Source organism: Aptenodytes forsteri, unplaced genomic scaffold (genome assembly GCF_000699145.1).
Source record: "Aptenodytes forsteri isolate BGI_AS27 unplaced genomic scaffold, ASM69914v1 Scaffold212, whole genome shotgun sequence".
NCBI classification, from domain to species: domain Eukaryota; kingdom Metazoa; phylum Chordata; class Aves; order Sphenisciformes; family Spheniscidae; genus Aptenodytes; species Aptenodytes forsteri.
The window spans coordinates 1,751,591-1,768,125 of record NW_008795487.1 but is presented as its reverse complement, the minus strand read 5'-3'; the positions used below and the strand labels follow the sequence as shown (position 1 = coordinate 1,768,125).

The window sequence follows — 16,535 nt, the reverse complement described above, 5'->3', positions numbered from 1 at the left end:
ATGAACCTGTTTAAAGCATCCCACCAGGGTGGTGAATTCAGTGAGGCCCATACCTGGCAGAAAATTGATCAGGGAATCAGGCAGCTGTAACAGGGTCTCTGGTGGCCATGTCCCTGCTGCATTTAATGAAGACAGCTGAGCAGAACAAAGAAGCCATGTCTGCGAGTCTGCTCGTACAACAGTTGCACTGTCATATACAAGGAACTTAAGGGACTCTGCTTAAGACTTAAGCTCTTAGAACAAACCTCAGAAAAATCAATGGGACTTTTTTTTTTTCCTTCTCCTTTTGGCACTATCAGATTTTGGTCTCTTCCCATATGAACTATGTGGGTGAGATACATATGCTCAGGATTGGTTACATCCCAGACTTCCAGCAATAACGGTGGTGTAAATGGCATACTTGCCTTTACCACAATGCTGCCTTAGAGGCCTAACTCCAGAGGTGCACAAGAAGAGAATAGAGAGTTGAATTTTCCTGCTAAAAATGTGTTCTCAAAATACATCCTCCTTATCCTATTTACTTAAAAATCAGAGATGCTGCATGTAGAAAGGAAAGCCTCTCTAGTTTTCTAGTCTATCTTTGTACATTGCATTAATATCATCAACACCTTTAAAAATAAAATTGCAATGACATACCCAGTAAAGAATCCATGCCAATCTTTTCCACTGCATAGAACATTTTATATTGGAGAGGAGCTAATTTCCTTGTTTAAAAATAACTTTCAATTTTGACCAGCAGTAATACTGATGCATCCCCTAAAACACAAAGACTGAAGCAGTTCTTAATCATAAATCCCACCATTAAAAAAACCAAAAACCGACACCCCACCCCCACCCCCCGCCTGAAAGTCACGTATTTGCCAGTACCTGATAGGAGAAGCTAAGAATTTCAGATGAAGGATTAGATTGGCAGCCACTGTAATTTTCCAAGTGATTCTTTCTGCAGGAAGCTCTTGTGACAGTAAATTAGACTGGTGACACAGACTTCCTTACAGCTGTTGCCACTTGATGCGCACCCAACTGTGGAGTAGTAGATCTTGAAATAAAAGCTCTAGCAAGTAGCCAGTGTACGGGAACGCAGGAACAGAGCGCATGATAACCCTTAAGACACAGTTTGAAGCTACTCAGGCCCCAACAAACATTTCTGCTAGAGAAACGTTCATTTTACCTGTGAGCAAACTTCAGTACAATGAAGACATTAAGGCTCCAGCTTGTTGGTAGACACCACTATATGACAACCGAACCCTTCGTGTGGCAACTGATCTGTGCACATGAAAGAATCTGTTACTCTCAGTAAAAGCAAGGCTGCTATTTTATTAAAGGGTAATGGAAATAGTTCGGGCTTATGAACTGGGATTAGGCTGTACAGCAGCTAGATGTGTGGGAAACTGATCCCAGCCCCCCCCATGTGATAAAGAGGACGAGTCACAAAACAAGCATTGAGCTAGAAATAAATCATTTATTTTAAAACAATACAGGTTAATAAATAGATTAGTTATCAGAAAACTTAATAAATAGCCTTTTATAATTTACACAAGGCAAATACAACATGCCTATAACTATTTCTTAAAAAGCAAAGAGAGTAAGCTTGACTTATAAGCCATTAACAAATCTATATATACATTATTTGGAAGCTAATAAAATAAACCATTTTTATGTAATCTGTAGTAACTATATTGCAATAGCATTGAAGCAACCAAACCTGACACTGTGTATTTGTTGCCATCCACCTTTTCCCCATATCCCATTAGAACTATTTTTTACATTCCAGGAAATAAAAAAAAATAAAAAAAGAGAAAGTTCCACAGTCAAAAAAGTATTTAACTTGAAAATACCCCTTTTGTGTAATATTTTCCACTCTGTAGAGCAACTGTCGGGGGCGGGGGGGTTGGGTAAATATTTACCCCTATTAAGGAAAGGTGGGGGGGGGGGGGGGGGGACACACCACAACAAAAAACAATAAAAAAACCCCACTTATTTGCAGCTTTTAAAAAAGATTTCTTAATCCATAACATTTCAACACTGCTGTCTGAAACACTTGGGCACTAGTAATAATAACTGCTGACATCATTGGTGCCTAACATGGTACACACTAAAATTCTGCATCACTTAAGCCCATATTCAGTAGCACCAAAGAGTTATTACAAAGGCTAATCTCTGTAAAGAAAACAGGTAATAGATAAACATTTGATAACATTTGATTTAACAGTAAAATTTCAGCAGTTACACCATCTCAATACAACCAAGGAAGATATGTAGAATCCTTGATGTTTTATATCTATGAAACAAGAAGGTGAGAGGGGTATAACGTGCAAACAATGGCCCATTTTAAGCACCCCATATTTAATAACCCCAAATCTTTCTTCGAATACAACCCCCCTGTTTTTTAAATAAAAAGGAAAGCTAAACCTCAGATTCTAGTATTTCAGCAAATAAAATCCAGTGTTTTCATTTTTCAGTGCTAGTTACTTCAGAAAAATATGTATATTCAATATAAACCGAGATTATTAATAGGAAGCCTCACTTGTCAAACTGTGATATGACAGGTTCTTATTAATGTTAGTCACAGCTCACTAATAAATAGGCTCTATTTACACATACAGAGTCCTGGAAAGTCAATACAGCAGATAACTTGTTTAGATACTTTTCTTTTTTACATAAGTATTTAAGGTGTAACAAATTTTTTTTTTTGTTGTATCAAAAAGGTTTCTACTCTCCTACTGAACATTTGAGGGATTTTTGTGTTTGACACCTAATAAAGATTGTGACTGACACATGTAAATCCTCCATACACTGAAGGGATAATGATCAAAGACCTATCTTCAAGTGAGTATCAAGTAAGTAATGTTTGACAAGTATAATAGAAGCCAGACATATGGAGTGAAAAGCCTTTCATATGGATTTGAATTTAATTCAAATGCATCCCACCGCTGTAATGAGTCCACTTTTGGTATGTGTAGCCTCTCCCACTTCTACTTTGGAATCAGAACTGAAGTCATCTGGCTCGTAGCTATCGACAGATGTAATGCAAAGAGAACGTGAAGAGGGCAGACCCATGAGGGACACCAAAGCTCAGGAGACAACTATGCACACTTGCTCCCTGAGATGATGGAACTGTTATCTGTCTTATTCAAAGTGCTTACTTGTCAAAGGGGTGGGAAAAAAAAAAGAGGGAATGGCTAAAATTCAACTTCAACAGTGCCTCCTTTTAAATCAGAAAAGCAACGGGACTAAAAAAAGGTAGGCCACCTAGAACGAGGAGGGCGTGGGATGGAGGGGAGAAGAATCATACCAGTAGTGACAACAGAAAATGCTAATACATTTCTAAAGTTAGAACTGAACCAGATCCAGGTACAGCAGAACTCAAAAGAACACTGCTGCATACTGAACAAAGTAGCAAAAATAAAGGTTTCCATTATTTAGCGTTCATGATGTAAAAGGCTGCAGATATAAACGATGCGCAAGGCCACGAGAATTTCTTTCACCTCATGTGCTGGCTTTTGACATCTCTGTTTTAAGCAACAAGGTTAATTAGACATTTCTAGAAAGTTCATCACAGATGAGGAGCAGCTGGGGAGAAGAGAAGAAACCTATGCAGACATTTATCAGCCGTAAGGATGGTCAGAGGACCACAGAACACGGCTGCTACTTTCTTCTTACTCTGCATAGTGAGTGCTTATCAAGTAAACTTGTGTGTGTGGTGGAGAAAATGGCAAGGTTTAGACAGGGCAGTCAAGTTATTTTGGATTTAATATTTACTAATAATTTGTATATGCACCTAACATACTAGGATAGGCACTTTCTAAATAAATAGGAATGAATTTTAAAATAAAACAAATATGGCCAAAGGAGGACTAAGATGAGACCACAATCATTTCCATTCTGACCTAAAGATTTTCACAGAAATCTTCAGAGATTAAAGGCTAGTGCAACATGCAACTCATGAACCCTGAATTTGAATTTTGAAAAGAAGGTTTGACTGCTTCAGAAAACAGCTAACATTGTTTTAAAAAGTAGGTCACTACAGGTCTCATAACCTATGTACAATTCCGGTTTCAATCAGAAAAAAGGGGATTCATACGAAAAAACCTAACTGTCTGCTGAGAACCAAGATACCATCTTCCACTCAATAATGGACAGAGGTTAGTTTTAACCAGCTTTCATAGTCCAATTCCCCTCATCTACAATTCTCAAACTTTCTAGAAACCATATGCAGTATTTGAAAATCCATGAAGATGGCTTTTTCTCTGCTAGCGCTATTTTATTTCACCAAGATACTCAGTTTCTGTGCTGGTCTATAACAATGTACGTTTCTGCCAACTCAGAGTCATTCCCCCCAATTTGGAGTTATAAAACAAGCTTCCAAATAACAGAGCGGAGCCCTTACTCCATCAGAACAGTCCCTTCAGAATACTAAGTCTTTAGGATTCACTGTTCACAATTATTGCTGCCATCAAAAGGGCTTATAACATTCCTTTTAAATGAAAACGGAGGCTGAGTTTTAAGGTAACATTAATTCAGGTCAACAAAAAACATCACGAGAGTGGACAGTATTACTCCCCATTAATCAAGGTCCACGTTCCTGTCAGCCAGCCACAAAGCTACATTCATGATTTCTTGATAAAGCATCATGAACTTTTTCAAATACTGTCTCGTAATCACGTTGGGGGTTTTTTGTTTCAAGAGACGTTCTGAACTAGAGATGTTGAGTTCCACTGTATGCTTCCATTTGTGTACTTAAATGGAAACCAACATTCATTACTTTTCAAGCTTTCCTTACATGTTTTTGACTCGTGATGTTTTAACTACCAAATATAAATAGAACATGAAAATTAACTATTTCTTTCTTTGACATATCAATGTTCTCTAAATGGTTTAAACTGAATGGTTCAGAATCATTCCAATCATAGCTTAAGCTATCTGTATTCATTGTCAAAATATTATGGCTGGACTGTTCACACAGGTCTGTAAATTACTGGATCTGGATGTATATCCCCGTTGGTTATCTGAAACTCAGCTCTCTGAATGCCTATGCTTTTTCAGTCTAACCTCCTTTTCCCACGTTACAAGAGGATCAGACCATCTTTTCTTGAGCTATAAGAAATCTCATGCTTTTCTCTCTCAATCTTCTTTTTTTGTGGTCCCTGCTTACTAGCTACTTCACAAAATGGTTTCCCGTATTCAGTCACTTCACTAAAATAAAGGTATGCTGGACTGCTTTAAACAGTCCTCCCGCAGATTACCCCTTCCCATTAGGGCCATGGGTTTTTCAGAAGCTGTCAAGGCATCTAAGGGTTTCGATTCAGGTTTGTAAATTCTTCCAAAAATGTGTGGCTCCTTCTGGATGCTTTACGTGTTTAGAATTTGAATACAGTCCAATATTATAGACAGTGAAATTGAATTATTAAACCGGTATAGGCCATCTGAAACAAATACATTCACATTTATGCAGTATTTTTGGATTACAAAGGCACTGAAATAGTTCTGAGCCACTTAGAAATAAGCCACCATATAGGCAATGAGTCTCTGCATCATTTCCACATCCTTCACAGTCTTTCTGTCTGCTCCCAATTAAAAACTCTCAGATGAATGCGGCATGTCTTAATGCACATAAGTTACAAAGAAAAATGCGTACCTGGACACTACCATCAGCTGATAAGTAATTAGTGAAAGATTTTTAAGGGTCCACTGCTCTGTATATAGCATTCAATTTAAAACTCCCCAGTGTCTTCACCGCATGGCAGACCAAGTTGCTGAGACAGTCACTAAAAATGACAAATCTGCAGTCCACGGTTCAACCAACATTTGTCTCAGAATTCACAGCCTTGACGGTGAACACGTTGCTATATCAAGATTAACAAATTGTTCCACTCATTTTTTTCCCCCCATATTTTAAGGTATACCTCACTCATGAAAGGTGTCAGATTGAGTGCATTAGAAACTGATGTTCTCTGCCCACAGAAATGGTACCTCAGAAGCCACAATACAAGCTTTCACACACAGGTCTGTCAGAATATCCCCAGATCGTTTCTGATGGATTATCTTTTACAGTAAGGAAATACATCGGTCTCTATGCTGACTCAATCAGTGGTTCCAATTAAGGTCATTTATTGTGTTGACTGGGGTACATGGACAACTGTTCCTTTGAAACTGGATGGAGGCCTCCGATTCATTTCACGTAGGCCACCAAATCGTCAGAGGGTAACTACCAACCTGAATCACATTTGAATCAGTGACCTAGAAATGAAAGGCTCTGCATCCTTCCCTGAGCCATCCAGTTTCCCCTCAAAAAATATTTTAATCTGTCTTCATGTTAGGCTTATTTAAATCCCCGATATTAAAGTTAAATTCCTTGAAGACTTGTATAAGAACAATTCCAATAGATACTGTGGTGAATCCACAAGCCATTCCCAAGAAATCTACCACTCCTACATTACTCCATTCCCTGAAAAGGATGGCTGAAGCCAGCAGGACTAGGGTGGTAAACACAACGTAGTAGATGGCACCAAACACAGAGGAGTCGAAACATTCCAGTGCCTTATTGATGTATCTGAACTGAATGATAATGCTACATCCTAATACTGCCAGAAGTACCAGACAGAGGTACAGAGCCCTTTGACTCGAAGGGTTATTGTGAAAGATATCTTGAGCAGCCAGCCCAATGCCTTTTGTGCTGGGAACAGTGAAACTGCCCAACAGAGAGCAAATACTGATGTAAACCATGATATTAGTAGGTCCATGAGCTGGAGCTATCCAGAAGATAAGCAGGAGAAGCATTAGCAGCACTATGCAGAGATAACCCACGAAAACTGGAAAACAAAAAGAAAACAAGATAATAGCAAGGTGAGAACTCTTGGTCTTCTAAAGATTTTAGCAGGCAAATCATGTCATACCAGTGAACTTCAGGTATACACCAGGATTAAGATTTGCTATTGAATATAGATCCAAATCACTGAGCTTTTAGAGATGTGGGCATCTGCAACTGATGATGTTGTCATGTTCTTTGGGTAAAACAAACCATCATGTAGTAAAATACACACTGTTGCACATTTGAACTGGATTTAAGATGGCTTGCTTTCTTTTCATTCTCTCTTCCATCAGGATTACATTCCTTAAAGACCCCTATGACAGACAGCAGTAATAACACCTCATTAATAACCAGTTCAATAAAGCACGGTGTGTGGATCTAACAAAGAGCTTAAACAAAGTTAGATCCCATTAAGGTGAGTAGGGAGAGTTGGAAGAACTGGGAGGCCATATCATTTACATTATAGCAACAGTACACAGATTAGACTGCTGAAAAACATTTCATGCTTTACAGTTTTAAAGAAATATATTTCCAATTTATTTTGGTCAGATTGAAATGGTAAATTTAGACCAGAGTATTTGTTTTCTTTTCTGTGTTTGCAAATTTTTTGGCTAGCTGATGTTACTAGGTTTGAGTTTCTCTCACCTATAGCAATTAAAGGAAGTAACAATAGTTGGCAGTTTAGCTCTTATGCAAGAAAAATAAAAGGGGGTCTGGTATGCATTAGCACTAGTCTGTGTCCTCCAGGAGCTAGTGGGGCTTTACATCCTCTGTGAGAAAGAACAGGCATTTCAGCGTATGTCTCAACAGCGTATTTCTACACACCTTTATTGTGCAAAGAAATCTGCTTCGAACGTAACTGGTATCTATTACAAACTTTTAATAAAAAACCCAAATGCTGAATTAAAGAACAAAAGACAATCAATATTTTTTGTTTTGCATAAAACAACTTAAATTGAGATCCTAGAATTATACCTTTCATCTCTAAGTAGCCAGATACACTTTTGCATAGTTTTAGAAAATTACAAGTTCAAATGGCCATTGTTCTGAGCTTGCTGTGCAAGATAACATTTTCAAAAGTATCCACATTTTCCTTTCTGCACACAGGTATCAATCTGACAAGTTCCAAGTACAGCAAGGCATAGTTTTCCCACACAAAAGCGGTACTGGTTTGCCTCTGTTACGTCATGGTTTCTTCAGAAGTCAATTTTCCTACCTGATGGAAGCGGTAAGCCTCTTCCTCCTGCGTGGTCTTGATCAATCTCACAAAATCATTATGAGTTAATAAAAGAACAAAGTACCTGGATTTGTAAGCTTCTCTTCAAGCTCAGCCTGAGTTGTTACACTCTCGGACTTTGGGGAATGGATGATGAGAACAACAGACCCAGCGCAGCTCAGCAAACATCCCAGCTTGCCAAGAATGTTCAGTTTTTCTTTCAGTAAGTAAGAAGCTAAAATGGACCTTTCACAAAGAGGAAGGAAATTAAAAGTTTGCCTACATCCTGTTAATAATGCTCCAACAGTGATGTCCCACACGAATTTCCCTCTTAAAGGAATAGTATCAAATGTTGGTGGATCTTCAACCAAATGTTGGTGGATCCTCAAAATGCATTTCTGACTTGTCTTAGGAAAGATTCATCCAGTCTCAGTCTTACTCAATCCTTGATGTTTCATTGCAGGGAAAAAAAAAACCACACAACCAAAAAACTAACAAAAAGCCCAGCTACAACACCCCCAAAAACACTACCACATCACCACCTCCAAAGAAACCCAAACCCCCAAACCAGGCATCTGGCACCCGAGGCAGATATCTACCCGTTAACAATTTGGTGAGCTATCACGAAGCCCCATTTTATAGGTGCTACGCAGTCATGAGATAAAAGTGGCCTTTGTTTACAAAGATCACAGGGCTCAGCTCAGACACGTAGCTGACTGAAATACACAAAATTACGTGGCCTAGGATAAAATAATAGGTGGTAAGTAGAGCACCATCAGTGTGCTTCATAGTGTATAAAACTAAAGACAGCCATGAAGTCCACACAAAGCAATCTGCACTCTGAAGTAGATGACCAGTGCAGCCAGATACACAATTCAGCAGCCAACAGAAAAATCTCGAAGCAATGCACAGCTTTGTTTTTAAAGAATCATACTTTTTCACTGCAGTAGGTTCACCGCTGTAGTTTAGCTAGTCACAAAACATTTAGTTGCATATTAAACTCCTTTTAGGAGCACTCACTGCCTTTTTTGTTCCCTCCCTTCACATGAACGTAACATTCAAGAAACTGTGGGCATGCATATGCAAGGGACCCCTGCTTCAGGAAATGGGGCCAAATCCAATTAAATGAAAATCAGCATCAATAAACACATGTGGGTTGTGGATAGCAGGGGAGAGAAAGAATGTGAGACAAAAGGACAGATCTACATAGTAAGGGAACTGTGAATAAAAGAATAAGTAGAAGAGTCCAGAACAACCACAATGAAAGGGGGGGAGGAGGAGGGGGAAATGTTTATCTGTTCCAGACCATAGTGATAGTTAAAGCAGAAGATACTCAGGAACCCTTTCTTCACCATTGCCTTCCCCCCCGCCACCACTTTGCTGGGGAAAACACGAATAGGTGACATTGTAACACAGCATTAACACTTGTAAGCCTGACATCTTCTCAGCGGACCTCCAGTGATCACTGAGTCAATCTGACATTTTATTAAGTAGTAACAACATTCAGATGAGAACAAGAAAAGCAAACTCTTACCCAAATGGAACGCCAAGAGCTCCCAAGGGTGTCACTAGCACAGTTGGGACTGCAGTGTAGGCCAAGAAATTCCCTATTTGACCCAGAGCCACTGTCAAAAGAACCAGAAATAAGCCTTTAAATCCCTTTGTAAAAAGAAGTAATGAAAACTTACTCAATACTGTTTGGGAAAGACTGACCTAACTGGAAAACAGATGTTACAAATTTGCTTAGCTCTGTCAATTTTGCACTTAAACAAAATGGCTGGAATTTTTCTATATTTTTAATTATTTTTTAATATAGGATTTATATTTGCTTTATATTTATTTATATTTGAAGATCCAAGAGGGCACAGTAAATCTCATTTGCAACTTCTCTTTGTTGAATATAAATAAGACTATGAATTAGAAACACTCACGGATTACACTCAAATATCTCAATATTACACTCAAATATTTATATGAGGAGGGTTGAAAGTATATATAACCCATGATTCCAGCTTTAGCATGCACATACGTGTAACACGAATGCACTTGATTATAGTTGCTAACAGCAGTGTTACCTTTTGGGGGGAAAATGAGGACAGTACTGAGGAAAAGGAATCTACTAATGAAATACTAAGCACATGCATAAGGGCTCTTCAATATACGGCAGACCACATCAAATTTTCACACCACTATATAACATCAAAAGTAATTCCTGACCACTGTAAGAAGAACAGATCCCTGACAAGTCACAATAAAAGCCTCGCAGTCTTATTTTTTTTCTTTCCCCCAATAAAAGCAAATTCCAAGACGTACCACACTATTGCACATCACAGCTGTGATAAACAGTCCATGCGTTCAAGTTTTCAGTTAAAAGAGAAAAGCTGGATGGTTTTGCAAGTGCTGGCAAGTTCGTAATAAGTCAACATGACACTTGCATAGTTACAGGGTCTGTGGTAACTGGCAAGAACCTTGAGATTGAACGCAAATTACATACAGCTCAAATTTCCAGTTGATGTTAAGAGCCATTATCAGCATTTAAAACCATTTCAAGAATCCAGGCTGTCTTTATGCTCAGGTTGGCATTGCCCTCGACTATCAAATATCGTTACCATCATCCTGTTCTTTACACCTGCAAAGCACTGTGCAAACATTAATTAATTTACCAAATTAGCTCACATTATCAGTAGAGCTGAAGACCTGTGTAACCTACAGGAAACACGAAGGAGACAAACAAACTTACAAAACGGCAGATTGTGGCAAAATTATACTAGTTCAATTCCCTGAGGCTTTCTCTACGTGCAGGAGTGAGCCAGAGAAGTTAACAAGAAGCATTTCTAGAGCACAAGAGTCAGCGATGGTCTCCTAAATTCTCCCTGCCCCTGGGAACAGAGTAACTCAGCTATCAGCCTCGGGCCTGTTTTTCAGCAGATGTACGTGGCAACTTTGGCATTATCTTCAAGGCATCTGAAGGCACTGGGGCAGATCTTGCATGGAGGACGGGACACAGCTAGCACACGGTGTTTCTGCAGATTACATACATTTCCAAGTGACTCTGACAGAAGGTTGCTTTGTTTGGAGGTCAGCTGCCTTAACTTTCTGTTGGAAGAACCAACACCGATCCATAAATTAGGTCTCTGAAGCTCCAGTCAAACTGCACATATCATAAAGCAACAGAACTTACCAGAAGTTTTCAGTATCTCCACGGAATAATAGTAACAGTCTCTTACCACCACAAACAACAGACCAGGACTAATTAAGACCAATTAAAAAAAGAATCTCAGTAATTGTTACTGTCTACCTGATGTCGAGGATCTTTGCTGCCAACCTATCCAGTCTCCTCTGGATAGAAATTCCTCTCCAGATACATCAGTGCTGTAAGTCAATTCATGGCTTCAGTTCTTGAAGGCACACCAAGCTTTAAGCTTGCTAAAGGAGTACCAATATCCCCGAAGTTATTGCAACACAAAACTTGATGCACACTGACATATCCACATTAGCAAGGAGACCAGGAGTAGATCCGTACAGCAAAAGATGTCTGCTCTACGCACGTCAGGGGTTTTATTTCAGACTAACTTCAGCCTGCTCCCATGGACTGAAAGTCTGTTTGCAGCTGGTGTGCATTAGGCATGTTCCTACAGTGCACCTTCCAGCCTAGTTTCATCTTAAAGGCCAGTTCAGGAGCTCCAACACGGCTCCACAACGTGAAAAAAAGCCCAATCCGTGGAGACCAACAGGAGATTCGCTTCACAAGTGCATTTCCCATCTGCAATAAAATGCTAACATAGATGTATCCACTATAAAAACCAGCCACATCTATGCTGCTATCAAAACCTGCACTGAAACTAATTAATTAGCCAATTAACTAGTTTAATGCTCATTTAAATACCTGTACACATGCTGCAATCGCTCTTTTGACTTTAAAAAAAAAAAAATCCCTTAGCAGAATCTGCAGCCCTTCCTTTGAAGTCTTCAGTAATCCAGTGGATCCCAAGGCCCCAAAATGGTTAGGCAGTGTTATGCTGAGTCAGCATGCCAACACAGAAATGCTTGTTCACCATCTCAACAAATATTGTGAGAACAAGTTGGTAAAGTTTACGCGGGTTTTGTTAGTCATGCAAACTCCAAATTCCCTGCTTGAGAAAATGATGTCAGCTCTTATAATTTCGACCAGATAACTGGGGATATTGCTAATTCCCCAAACATCGCCTTTCTCTGCATCCCATCGGTGCCTACCTACCTGGCCCTTGCTATTGCTGTTTGTGACTCTGCTGCAATTCTGAATCTATAATATCCTTAAGCAATTCTTCCCTTGGTTCCTTTGTAAACTTACCGAGGCTTTGTTTTGAAATACCTGCACCTAGCTACTGGACAAAAGCCAACCGATACCATTCCCTTCAGCTATTTTGCCTTCTTTCAATTTTATCAGCTCTTTTAAGCATGAAATCATTTTCTCTGATTCACCAAGATAAACTCCTGTAATAAAACCTCTCTTATTTTAACTCCTTCTGCTCGGAGATTCAAGACAGGAGCCTAACGAGCGATAAACAGCAGTGATTAATGCACGGATTTATTGCTACTTAGGCAGTAGTGAACCTGGCAGAGGAAAAAGCTGACAAAGTACTACTTAAACTCTGGTTAAATTAGCCGAGGACTTTCCTCTGAAGCTCTGTTGGCTTCTACACTTGCTGTCAACTTTGTCCTTCAAGGGATCTATCAGTTTCCATTCCTTTTGCATAGCTTGAAGACAACAAAAACAGAGACTTACCTTGTTGCCACAAAACAAGGGGCACAACTGGATGCATATACTTCCCAGAAACATCATTAGAACATTTCCAAATAATTCGCAAAAGGCTGGGGTAGAGTCTAAAAGTGGGGTATGATTTTAAGCTCGTGGGTAGAACTACGGCTGAACTGCAAGAGGAAAAAGCTAGCTGCTCCCCATGCTCTGGATTCACATCAGAGAATGAACGTAGCCTGAGAAGAGTTTACAAAGTTAATCAGGTATCAGCACCACACAAGGCTTCACATTAAGTAGATTAAAAACTGAAACTGTATCTGTCAAACTAGAAATCAAAAAGGTTGCTTTTTTTTTTCAGTTCAGGCTGGCCAAGTGCTTTCTGATCTAAAAAAATAACGTGCTCAATGAGCCCTTTTGTGCAGACCGACAATTTCTTATTCAGCTTCGACTTTTATTCAAAACTGAGCAGACCAGCGCAATCCAGAGACACAAACCGTGCAGGAACCCAGAGTCAGAGCAGCGCGTGGCTGCCAAGGGCTGCAAGTACCAAACGGTTCAGAAATCTGGACAGATGTCTGACTTGGGATCGTCCCATCTCTTTGCCTTCTCAAATACCATCAGATACAGTAGCCAAAGTGAGAGTTTACTGAAGGTGGGATATTTCTGAGGGATGGGAATTTCATGACAAGTGAGCGCGAGATTCAAGATGAGAACCCAGATTTCCTGATGTCTCATTTCACTGTCTAACCGCAACTTCTCCCTTCAAATAAAACCAAACCTTTTAAGATACTTACTCGCAATCGTGCCAGACCACCATACTATATCTGTTAAGTACGAAGTTCCTGAAAGAGGAAGTATAGGAAGACGTATTAGAAAAATATGAAATTGCAATATCGGAACTACAAAATAGAATAATTTCAACAGTCTCAACTATTAAGGACCTTCATCTTAACCCTTTTCTTCAAGGCAACTGAGTGGGAGGAAAACAAGAGAGAAGGTGCTTGAATTTGGCCTAAGTGTCCAAGTTGGACCTTCTTAAGACAACGTATTAGTCAGAAGTTCTGGTTTCCAGTGAAGTACCTATGTGATGCCAACACGGTATTACTTAGAAGAGCGTCCAAAATGTCACCAAATGCTTCTGAGGGTGCCATTTAAACATACATGTTAGAACCACTACTAGGAGAACGGGAAACTTATGGAAACAAAACACGATTTGGACCAATTAGTTTGGTAATATAGCCTCAATGAAATTGTATCGGAGAAGCTGTAGCAGATAAATTGTTTTGGCACGCAGTTTTGGCAGTACCGTAGCGCGGACCAATCCTCCTGCATTTGAGCACTGGAAAATGCTACGACTGAAGCCTCCGAATTCCTGACATACTGCCACGTTTCAAAGAGAGGAGTAAACCTCCGGGTTGTCCCTTAGTGTCTCCTAAGCTCAAGGATGATTATTTTCATCGTCAGATTATAGGCTCTTGCCTTGGGATGCGCCAGGGGAGCCTGTGCACCACATTTTATAAGTTCTGCTTCTGTAGAACATCAAGGCTAAAGACCGCTTACTAAACTAAAGCCTGGCCTCCACCGAGCACGACCTTGGCATCATGCTATGCTCTTACATTCTGCTCCTCTTTCTAGCAATTCAGCTCTGCATTTATCTGGGAAGATGCTCTCTGAAGAGCTGCTGGAGCAATAGGCAATGTTGCACCTACCCTGAAATCCTAAATGAAAGAAAAACACAGTAATCTATAACTCTGGAGACGTGTAAAATATTAAGCGCTTGGAAATCACACTATATAATTGAAACGAGATGGAAAATGACTAATGGAAACGGCCAGCTTTAGAGTGGGTGTAATCATTTTTTAGACTTTTGTTATTGCGTATAAAATAAAAACACTGTTGGGGGCACAAATTACAGAAAATATTGACTCAAGATAGATAACTTTGCAAAATATTTGTCACCCGCTGCTGTTTGTAACTAAGCAAGGGTTACTAATTGCATTGATATTATATTATTGATTCAATAGCGAAGACAGAAAAGACTTGAAGTGCCTTCTCATTAATTATACACCACCTACTGAAGCCAATGGAAAAAAGACATCATCTGACATCGACGATCTTGGGCGCACAGCTCCGACTGCTAGATTCAAGGCAGAACCGCGCTGCTTCACAACATTTAATAGAGAGGAAACCTAGGGTATTTGCCTGGATGTCTCCACGCTGAGCACAGCAATAGGAAATACTATGAATAGCTCGGCAAGAGACACAAATAAACATCAGCAGTATCTTCAAAACAGGATGTTTTACAGCTGCTGGCACTGAGAAGGCAGGCTCACACCCATCACCCGCTTAACCCAGTGCTCCACTGAAAGCTCTTCAGGAGTAATTAGACCCAGCTATACTGCAAAACGGAAACTTCTCCAACTGCCGTGGGATGGAACACATTCCTCTCCCGTGTGTTTTCTCATTGTTTCCCTTACAAAAAAAAGATTTGTATTTATGATGCAAACGAGATCTCTCTGTCGACAATAAAACTGGATTACAGCCATCTTGGAGGGAAAGGGAAACTATGCTTGCAAAGCAGCGGTTTGTCTGAGGCCCTAAACCGTAAGGTCATTGCAGAAAAGGCAAAATAAACTTGTTCGGTCAGGCTGCCAGCTGGTAGTAACATAGTTGCAAGCTTGCTCTGCTCCACTGCATCCACCCTGAACATGCTAGATGCAGCAGGCGCTGGAAATGCACTGTTGCTCTAACACTAACCATCTCAAATACGTGTGTGTGTATATATATATTTTTACACACACACACACACACACATACATATATACAGAGAAAATACCTAGCATGTCCTGGTCACTAAAAAGGATTTTTCATAAGAAAGAGTTCCCAGAACCTATGGACACATGCTCACACACACACAGACACCATCACCTGCAAAACAAATGGCTACTGACCACAGAAAGACAATTAAAAGGTCTCATGCAACCTGTGTTTACAACTTTCCCCTCACATAAAAGCATGATATTAAGAACAAATAAATATATTGCATTTTCCTATGTTTAAAGCATCGAGATGCAACTAGCAAAATGCTATTCAGAAGCCGCATGCTTTGGGGAGCTCCAATTTCAGAGTAAGATACAGAGTATCTTCATATTCTGTGAATTTACAGCTTTGTTTTGGCTAAACTGTCCAGTTCCTGAATACGTTCATCTCAGAAAACAATAATGAGGTATGGGATTGGAATACGAAAAAAAATAGTGATTTCATGTAATTGGCGTGCCTTTCTTCTCTACAAAAGGAAACCACCACGTGACAGATGTTAACTTGTGGTGTGTGTCCGTGGAAGAGCTAGAATAAACAAGTGACAAGATGTGCTGGTGCTATTCACGGCAAAATCTCTCTGAGACAGAAAAATGGGTAGAAAGGTCCCACAAGCACATGAAAACACCGCAAGAGAAACCTGTGTACGCACACACATGTCCACACGAGTCCCCAGTGTTGTATTATATGCTTATATACAACATATATAATATGTTGTATTACAGCGTGACAGAAGACCAGTGAGCAGGCCATACATCGGGAAGCTGTCGCTGATGACTACGCTCAATGCACCCTCGTTGCTCTCCACCTGCCGTCTCTTCGGTCATTTATCACACCCCTTACGCCGCGCTCCAGTCATCGACCTCTGATGTCAAGCACCCTTAAGGTGACAAACTAAGGCCGGCTCCCCTGGTCCAGCCGCCTGGAAGGTGTCCCCCGCTCCAGGCGACACCGTG

At 40.0% G+C, this 16,535-nt stretch overlaps 1 protein-coding gene across 1 annotated transcript in view; it reads right to left on the bottom strand.

Moving 5' to 3' along the window:
• Positions 1-1,940: 1,940 nt before the first annotated feature.
• Positions 1,941-16,535, bottom strand: part of NIPA1 (non imprinted in Prader-Willi/Angelman syndrome 1) — a 34,486-nt gene continuing 19,891 nt past the window's right edge. Inside the window, exons 2-5 of the mRNA XM_009281371.2 lie at positions 13,557-13,604; positions 9,559-9,649; positions 8,110-8,270; positions 1,941-6,809 (exon numbers count right to left, since the gene is read on the bottom strand). Coding sequence (XP_009279646.1) covers positions 6,298-6,809; positions 8,110-8,270; positions 9,559-9,649; positions 13,557-13,604 — 812 coding nt within the window. The 3' untranslated portion in view covers positions 1,941-6,297. The remainder of the gene's footprint in view (positions 6,810-8,109; positions 8,271-9,558; positions 9,650-13,556; positions 13,605-16,535) is intronic.